At 47.8% G+C, this 9,087-nt stretch overlaps 1 protein-coding gene across 1 annotated transcript; it reads left to right on the top strand.

Annotated features, from left to right (window-relative positions):
* The first annotated feature begins 6,250 nt into the window (after positions 1–6,250).
* On the top strand, positions 6,251–9,087 carry OCSTAMP (osteoclast stimulatory transmembrane protein). Its single transcript, XM_086622662.1, has 3 exons — positions 6,251–6,294; positions 7,210–8,254; positions 8,758–9,087. Exons 1-3 carry the CDS (start codon positions 6,251–6,253, stop codon positions 9,085–9,087), a joined length of 1,419 nt encoding a protein of 472 aa, XP_086478788.1.

Raw genomic sequence — 9,087 nt, 5'->3', positions numbered from 1 at the left:
TACCCTACCTCGTTTTGGGGAGTAGCCCTGGGAACAGGGTGGAGGCAACTGGATTATTTACGTGCAACCCAATGTGAGTGAGTGTATCAGAATCTGGCCAGGGGGAAGGCGACATGGCCAGGTGCTTCTAGCAGGGTGTGAAGGACGGGGTCTCGTTACCATCTCATGATTAATTCTCTCATGGAGGAAGAAGATTATTTCTTCAGGTTTGTGCGTGAAGGGGTGATTCAGGAGACGTGTCCGTAGGACTCGGCACGTTACTCCATGCTTTGGAAACAGGACGGCAACAGTTTGTTTCCAAACATGTTTGATGTTTTGAAAACCCGGGACAGTAATTGCTGCCTGGTTCTTTGCACTGAGTACACAGATGGGGGTTTGGGCCAAATTAATTTCTGACGTAACTTTGGACATCGGTGGTGTTTCACCGTTGGTGAATGTGGCCAGTCTCAGGTTTGTGAGATTGACTCACTCATGAGCGACCCGCTGAGTCACAGGTCAGTGCACAAGTTGCATTGGAATTTTATTGGCATTTCTGAAAAATAGCCTTTGATTCTTAAAATCTTTTAAAATCAGATTGCTTGGATACTTTCAATGAAAGCATTGCAAATTGACTGTGATTTTAATCACCATTTTATCTGATTTTTTTTTTTTATTTTCTGTAAGAATCTAAAGTATTTAATTTAAAAGATCAGTCATTGAAATAGATGGATCGAATGATAAAAGATCTGATTCTTGGTTTAGGAAAGGTGAGTGACTGGATCCCTGTGCTGGGACAGATTTCCCTGACAAAGTAAACCAGCGGAGCAGGCAAGATGGTCTGGCCCAGGGTAGGGATCCAGGGCATCCTTCCTGCTCCTGTGCTGCTGATAAACCCCAGGGGCAGGTGGGAGAGGTGGCAGGGTGATGCTCACCAGCCACAGCTGCTGCTGCGGGGGATCACCCTGGGGTCGCATGGTAGGTGGGGACTCGGAAGGGTTGAACCGAAACCACCAAAATCAATTGAATGTGGAACTTTGATCAGTCAAGTTCAAAAAAATCCTTGATGTTCAACAAAATCCTTAAGTTCAACAACATCCTTAATGATTGTGGAAAACGTACAATAAAGCACGTTTGTTAGCACGTCACATCGTCCTGTTTCCTCTGTAGATTGAGCGGAGAAAAACAAAGCCTGAGCCTCCCCCTCCCCTAGCTTCACCCCTGGTTTGGGCAGTGGTTCCCCAGGAGGAGCAAGAGGGCAGTGAGGTCTCCCTCCCAGTCTGAGCCAAGATGGAGCCCCGGTAAGCAGAAGAGCAATGAGACTAGGAAGGCTCCTCGCCCAGCATTTCAGGGCTGCTGTGCTAAAGAGCAGTGCTTTGCTGGGGATCTCCTGGATCACTGTCTGCGTCCCTGGAGAAGCTCCATGCCAGCTGCCCGCAGGGTTTGGGCACCGTCGTTCTGCATGGATGCTCCCCATCATGCCTTAGCGAAGATGGGCTGAATGGGGAAGGGAAGGTTGCTCCCTGCAGTTCCCTTTCCCAGCCGGCTGTCCCGTGATCAGCACGGCATTGCTGTCCTGGGGCCAGGGAACGGGCTGTACCCTGCACGGCTGGATGCCGCAGGAAGGAGCCTTGCTGTCCCCCCCCGCCTTGCCACAACCAGGGCTGATGCTGCAGGAGATCAGGACTGGTCACTGAACAGAGCTGCCTGTGTCCCACAGCCTGGAGGACAGGCAGCGAGAGCCTTTGGGTCGTCTAATTTCGAGGCTCGAAGGTTAATGTCCAGTCCATCTGGTGCAGACAGAGAGGTCATGGGTTTGCTTATGGTCTCAGCTCTGGCTTCGTGCATCCTAGCTGAATCCAGGAGGACGATTTTACTTGGGCATGAAAGCTGAACTGAGACCACAGAGTTTGTGTCTCCAAAAATCACTCCAAGTGTCCTGCCATGTCTGTGGCCTGTCTGTCCAGAGATCAGAAGGTATTTCACAAATGCAGATGGGGAAGGTTTGTTATCTCTGTGCCGACATGGGAAACTGAGGCAGAGAGGGGACTAGTGACTTACCCAAGGTCATACAATGGGGCCTTGGCAGACCTGGGAAAGGTGTGAGGGGCACCTGGTTCCTAAACCTCTACTTTAATCAAAGACCTGGCTTCTGCCAGCTCTATCAGCAGCCTGTGTGTTTCCCAGGGCTCCCCAGAGGATCTGGTTTAAGGCGTGTGGACAACTGCACTACCTAATTCTGCTTTTTCATATCCAGGCATCTGTGAGAGCAGGACTAGTATGGCATGCTTGATTTTTTAATTAATTCTTTTTTTAAACAGAGATTTTATGATTTAGTATTTCTGGGGTTCAAGGGTGAACTGGCCTTCGTGAATGACTTCTGATTCCGTTTGCTGCTGCTAGTACTAATATTTGCCAAAAGCAGCTTTTAACGGTAAGTCAACCCCGTTATTATTGAAGGGTCTGCGATGTGAGTAGAGATATGAAAATTTCCAGGAAAGGGCATTTCAATTGCTGTACTAACCTTCTCTATAGCTTTGACTGTGTTATTTTAAAGGAACTTTGCCTTCCTATGCACTGTTTCTCTAGGAATGTAAAAATCCAAAAACCATCACAAAAGCCATTCACATTAAGAGCCTGCTTGTGAATTTTAATTAACAGGAAATGCCACTCATGCATTAAAATTCAACATCCAGAATATCTCTTCTTTACTCCTTTGATGTTCCCCATCCAATCCCAGACCAACATCCGCATGTTCTCCTGAGACACTTGGAGGAAAATGGTTCTGGTTTATTTACAGTAGGAAAGCATTTTATAGTGTCTTTTATCCCAGAAGTGTTCAAGTTGCTTTACAAACTGTTCACACAGAAGAGCTGCTATGTGAGTCTTCCCAGCAGTGAGTGATCCTGGGGCTGTGCACAGCCTGTTTTCACCCAGCAGTGATGCTGGAAGTTCAGGAGGGAAAGAAAAAAATTCTGAAACAAATGAAAGCTTGGCATGATAGGGGAAATTCAGCTATCACAGGTCAGACAGCCTTGGTTCGCTTATCACATTTCTCCCTCATCAGTCACTGAATGGATAATGCTGAGATTTTTCTATATTTCTTTAGAAGAAACCTGAGAAGATATGACCTGGCTCTGTATCACCATAAATTGTTCATTTGCATGTGATTTTAACAAGCAAAGAATCACCACTAATGGGCTAATCTATCCCACACCCTCAATTTCTTGAATTGGCAGAATAAAATGATCAACAGGTGCTGATGATATTGCCATGGAGAAATATCTTCAGCCTTAAATCATCCCATTTTTAGCCCTCCATTCGTCTTCTTTACGCAGTCATTTTCTTAAGCTGTATAGTTCATGTACTCCACGCTCTACCTGTGATACAGCAGCTCCTTTACATTGCACCCCCTCCCATCACCATCACCGCCGTGGGGTTACCCTGTCACTACAGGTTGAACTTGCAGGTGTCTTGGCAAGAGACCCACTCTGTGAGCACCACAGGCTGGAAGGCACAAATGGATTTAAAATCTGCATCCTGGTGGGTACAAGCTCAGTCCCTATCCCTGATCAGAGCAAAGCCAGGCTCTTCTTTCTGGCTACGATACAAAGGAAAGCCCGTTTTTCTGTAGTTACAGCAAGGTAGTTCCAGCATGTGGGTCTCTTCTTTGTCTATAGTGCTAAAAGGTCTAAATCAGGGATATTAGAAAATTTTAGAGCTCGAGCTCTATAGAGACTGGAGCTTGTCAGGAAAGCAAAGCCCTTTTATACCACTGGGCACTGGGCCACAAGACCCCCAGTGACACAGGGTGGGAAAAGGCACCTCGGAGCATCCCGGGGCGACACAGCCCGTGCATCCCCAACACGGGCTCGCCGGCCTCCCCTTTCTCCTTCGCTTCTTCCATTTTCCTTAAAACTCTCCCACTTACGGACTCCTTTACTTTCCAAGCTGGAACCAAGACAGACCTCGGGGCACTTCCGCAGGACGTGACCGCAAGATGTCACAGTTGCTTCGCGGAGATACGTGGCCCCGCCGTGTCCTGCCCTGTCCTGCTTCCCAGCCTTCGCCCACCCCACCGTCCTCCTGTGTCTGTAGGAACACACACGCTTCTAATTTTTTTTTTTTTTTTTTTGTGAAGCAAGCTTGTTCATTGTATTCTGGAGAAAGTTAGGTTTTGACAATTCTAGCTTATTTAGAGGTTATCAGTTTCCAGTATGAAATAGAAGGTATCCTAGATTTAGTATAGTCCAGCCCACAGGCACTAATTTTTGGTTAAGTCAGAGGAAAATCTAGTGTTTGGCTTTGTATACAACGACTTCTTGGTGCTGTCTGGAGTTACTGGTCAAGCACAGCTCCCCACAGACTTCAGTTCCCCTTTGCCAGATGAGGCAGCAAGCTCAGACAACACTCATCACTACAGTGTGGACTTGAGGGTTTTTTGGTTCCTTATTGCTAATATTTTTTTTGCAGCCTAGAAAGCTGCCTCCTTAGCCTGGATGGGGTCCTGAGGGCTGATGAAATCAATTAGCTCAGAAATATAATGAGAAAGAAGTTTAATCTCAGAATAGGGGCTAAGGAGAACCTGATGAGTTTTGCAGAGCACAGCTGTGTGTCTTTTGGGCTGGTCCTTTATAGTCTGCAAATTGAATTCAAGACCTAATTAATGGCCTGTGCAAGCAATTGCTATGGATGCTCCAAACAAATAGCACTTTCTTTAACGCCCGCCTGGCTGGTGCCTCTTCCCGGTTAGAGCCAGCCGGAGTTTCTCATTCCCTCCAGGGCACCGGGAGGAAACCTTTGCTCTACCAGCTATGTGGGAAAAATAAAAACTCTAGCAATAAAGCAGAGTCGTTGAGTGGAGCAGCAAGGGCAGGAAGAACCTTGTCTGGTACCTGAAGGGCCGAGGAAGCAGGCAGGGTTTGCTCTGCCCACTTGTGCTCGTGATCGCTTGTCCTCCGATGACCGTCGCTGCCGTGAGGTCGAAGGCCTTGCGCTCCCACTGCTCACGGAGAGCAGAGCCCCACGTGCTCTGTCCCTGGGGGTGGCCGGGACAGGGCTGACCTCCAGCCCTTTGTCCTCTCCCACCCAGGGAAGCATGAGAACATCCCGGGAGCCTCGTGGTTCCCACCCGGCCGAAGGGCTTGGATCAGCACATGACAGCATGTCCCCGTGAGGAAGGGGCTCAGCGGTGGCTGGGTGAGCTGGGTTGCCTTTGCCCACAAGCAGTGGCTGAACGTGAGAACGTCTGGCGACAGGACGGGTTTGGTGGGAGCCAGGGAAGGATCCTGTAACCCACGGGCTCCGTGCAAGGGGGCAGGCAGCAGTGATACGTGTTTCTTGTGTGCCAGCGGATCGAAGGAGGAGGAATCCTCTTCTTTGGAAAAGTAACTGAGGAACAAACACCATGGGCTAGTCCTCATCTCCTGGCAAGGGGGTTTGGTGGCTGGAGCAATGTGTCCTGCACATCCCAGGGGTCAGGCAATTCAGTCTCATGGAGACCACATGTCCTGTCTTTCACGTCTGGGAGCTTCTCAGCACTTTGGGAATTCTGCCTGTGGCAGGGCTTTCTTTGCACTGGCTTTGCTGGCTATAGGGAATTGGGAAAGGTTCAAGTTTGAAGCTTCATCTTCCTCTGCTAGGATTATGAGATGAGCCTTTCAGCGATTTGGGTGCCCTGCACACAAGCTGGCTGTTTCAGCAGGGAGCAGCAGCCTGCCAGAAAAGACGAACAATTATCAGCATGTGGTTTGCCGGATCCTACCATGCCCTTTGTGCCATGATGATGTCTGAAAGACGAAAAGCTCCCCTTCTCTCCGAGAGAAGTGATGGTGAGCAGTGGGAGGAGAAGTCAGCTGGGATGAGACAGCTCATTTCCCCATGAGGGATGGTGACACCTCATGTTCCATGTGATGCTGGTTTCATCTTCATCAGAACATATGTCATTGACTCATTTTTCTTCAGCTATGTGTCATGAAAATAAGCCTTGTCTGCAACAACAGTAAGACCAGAAGAGGTGTAAAGCCCAAGCAGTGCTGTGCATCCCAGCTCTGTACTGTAGAGAGGTTACTCTCCGGACTTCACACACCAGGTTTGCCCACTCGCTTCAGGAGGAATTGTCAGCATTGCTGATTTGAATTGCCTTAAAACATCTTTCTTTTTTTTTTTTTTTTTTTAGTTCTGGCTCTCTGATGCCCATGGCTTTGGTTTCCTACCCTGTGTCTCTCAGCAGCTGCATCCAGCATCCTCTCGCAGAGCAATAAGGCACTGGAGCATGGACAGTTTTCGAGCAAGGCTGGGACACCTCTCTGCCGCTGGGTATGTAGTGTTGGCTTTAATCCCTCTCTTTCCCTCTGTCTTCATAGCTGTTGAATGGCCTTTTTCCATTGAAAAAACTCCTTTGCTAGTCAGAATTCTCCTTCAAAGGATAAGGGTTGCTGCTGTCTGGCGGGGGAGACGGGGGATTGCCCAGCTGGGTTTAAGCCTGGGGAGATGCTCCTTCTCTCCACCAGGTTTTCTGGTCTCTGGAGAGTGAGTCCAGATGTGAGGCCTGAGAAATGATCCTTCCCAAACATTTGTTTTCGTTAGAAATTTAAATAGCTTTATGGGACATTTTATCCTGTCTGCAGTGGCCAAATTCTTATCCTTGGAGATTTCCTCTGGCTGTAGAGCTTCAGCGTGAAACTGTTTTCTCTCATCAGTTCTGTATTTGTCACCCTTAAACCTGCAGATTTTTGTTTGGTCTCCTGTTAAGAGGCAGGAAGATCAGAAACTCTCACTCAACTGCGTCTTACCTATTGAACACCAGCTAATTACAGACCTGGTCTAATGATTTCCACAGCAGCCAGGAGCCTCCTCTTTCTCCCTCCAGCATCCTCTAAATAACGACTAAAGCTCCTCTTAGCCACTGCTAAGGAGCTGACCCCTCTGAATGACTGTATTATGATTTTTATAGAATGATACAATGCTTTCCTGTGCTTGCATTAAAGGAGGACCGGTCGCGTTGTACTTGGCATTTGATCTTTCAAGAAATGCCTTGAACTTCTCCGTCCTGTGTGCTTCCACGGGAGATCTCAGTCCTAGCTACTCGGGTTAGCAGAGAGGTAGAGAAGAGTGGAAGCACTCAGAGAAGGATGTTATAAAGACCCATGAGTGATCGTCTCGAGAAAGCCTCCTAATTAGTACATTTCCATACTTCCCCTGCTAACACCCAGGTACTTGTTCTATTTACAGGATGAGAGCCCGTGTCTACTGGGAAGACTTTCTGTTCCCAAAGGTGCTCAGGACCACGACAGACCTATGGTCAATTTACTCCAAGCCTGTCCCAGCAAACAGCAGAGAACTGTGGACCTTGTTCCTGCAGTGTTCCTGCATTACAGTGGTGATAGGAGGCCTCTTTTACAACTGGATGTTTGCTTCCCTGGAGTGCTCCTGGCATCTCTCCGTTGCAATGGCCGTCTCCTTCAGTCTGCTCTTTCTCCTGGCCCTTTTCTTGGTGCATCCTGCTCGTTGTGTCTTCAGTATGATCATGCCTACGTTAGGTACCAAACAGGGCCGGAAGCTTCTCTTATCAACCTGCATCATGATAGTAGCGGTTAACATAACACCCAACATCATAAGCAACATTAAAACCATACTGCAAGTTATTAAATGCATCTGCAAGAATTCCTCTGAGAGTCTTTTGAACTCAACTGCTCTGCTAGAGACAGCATCCTGGGAGTTTGGGGATGCAATCCAAGAAAGCATTAATTCCTTTAACATTCATAGGCCTATGAATGGACATTTTCAGTTTTCACTGCTTAAGAACAGCTCCTTGATTTCCCAGCAAATGCACCTTGCTGGTGAGAAAATCAGGAGGGACTTTTTGGCTGTTGAGGTACTGGTCAAAGACTCTGTACGAGTAGGCAACAAAGTGGTTGCTGGCTTCTCTGTGCTCTATCTCTGTTTTGAGTCCACCTGGTATTTGAAAAATTATCTCACTAACCTCCACTTTGATAATTTTTATGTCACCAAGAAGCTGGAGCGTTTAGTTGTGGACAGAAAAGCAGCTCATCTCCTGGTGGGCCCATCCAAAAACCTCATTCGACCAACAGGCTTGAAGTTGTCCCGGGAAGAATTGATGCTGTGCCTGGTGCAATCCATGCTCCTGACCGTGGCCCTGATGCTGATGCTGGTGGTTGTGGCGATGGACCACTTTGCGTTCAGCATGGCAGACACTGCGGTGAGAAAGACAGCTCAGTTCTCCGTGGTGCCCATCACTCTCAGCATCAAATATAGAGTAAGTGCTGGTTTTATCTATTTTAATATCCTTTATCTGGAATAGTTCTGGTTTATTTTTTAGCTTTCCTTTTCTACTATGCAGCCTGCTTCCCTGCCCAGCCCCAGGGCTCCTTAGCACAGATACCTGCTTATGATGAACTTACAATAAAATAATCAGGGCTTAGAAAAAACCTCTAATATCCAAATATGCGGCCATTAATGCTGTCTGTATTATGTCTTTTATTGTAAATCTCATACAGTGAATACCTGTTCTGATCTGTGTAACAGCAGATAAAGATGACAGATAGGACCAGGTCTCACGGTGCCAAGCACTCACCACACGCCTACACATCATGCTGTTACTCTCGCCCAGGCTGAAGTGTATATGCACTTCAGTGTCCTCTTAACACATCTAAACAAGCTGTAACAGTGATTACACATCCCCAGGCTGATGTTTCTGTAGTAACAAGTTGATTTTGGTTTGTTCATACCCCATTTAACTTTCAACTCTCTTCATTTCAGGCTGAAGCAAAGATCCTGTCCGCTTTTTTTAAACTTTTACAGCTTCCTAACAGAGAATTACCACTTCAGGACTTTGAAAAAAGCTACCACCACTACCTGATCTTCAGCTCTGCTCACTGCAGGATCAGCCCCCCGACGCCTCCCAATCCCTCTGTGCTGCTCGTTGTGGGGCTGCTCTTCTGCACCCTCTATGCCACCGTATTCCTGGGAACCTATGCACACCGCCTGTGCAGAAAAATCGCAGGCTCCTTCTTCGAGAGCTGGGAGGAGAAGCGAGCACTTCACCTCTACAAGAAGCTGTCCAGGAAGCACCAGCAGGAAAAAAACTGA

This window comes from Tauraco erythrolophus, chromosome 18, assembly GCF_009769465.1.
Source record: "Tauraco erythrolophus isolate bTauEry1 chromosome 18, bTauEry1.pri, whole genome shotgun sequence".
Lineage (NCBI taxonomy): Eukaryota > Metazoa > Chordata > Aves > Musophagiformes > Musophagidae > Tauraco > Tauraco erythrolophus.
Note: the sequence above shows the minus strand (reverse complement) of the source record. Positions and strands in the feature narration are given on the sequence as shown.

Bases quoted from the DNA above. Each gene is read 5' to 3' on its own strand.
- OCSTAMP (XM_086622662.1), top strand. From the start codon at position 6,251: ATGGACAGTTTTCGAGCAAGGCTGGGACACCTCTCTGCCGCTGG. The intron at 6,295-7,209 runs GTATGTAGTGTT...TTCTATTTACAG, and splicing joins GGACACCTCTCTGCCGCTGG to GATGAGAGCCCGTGTCTACT. The intron at 8,255-8,757 runs GTAAGTGCTGGT...TCTTCATTTCAG, and splicing joins CTCTCAGCATCAAATATAGA to GCTGAAGCAAAGATCCTGTC.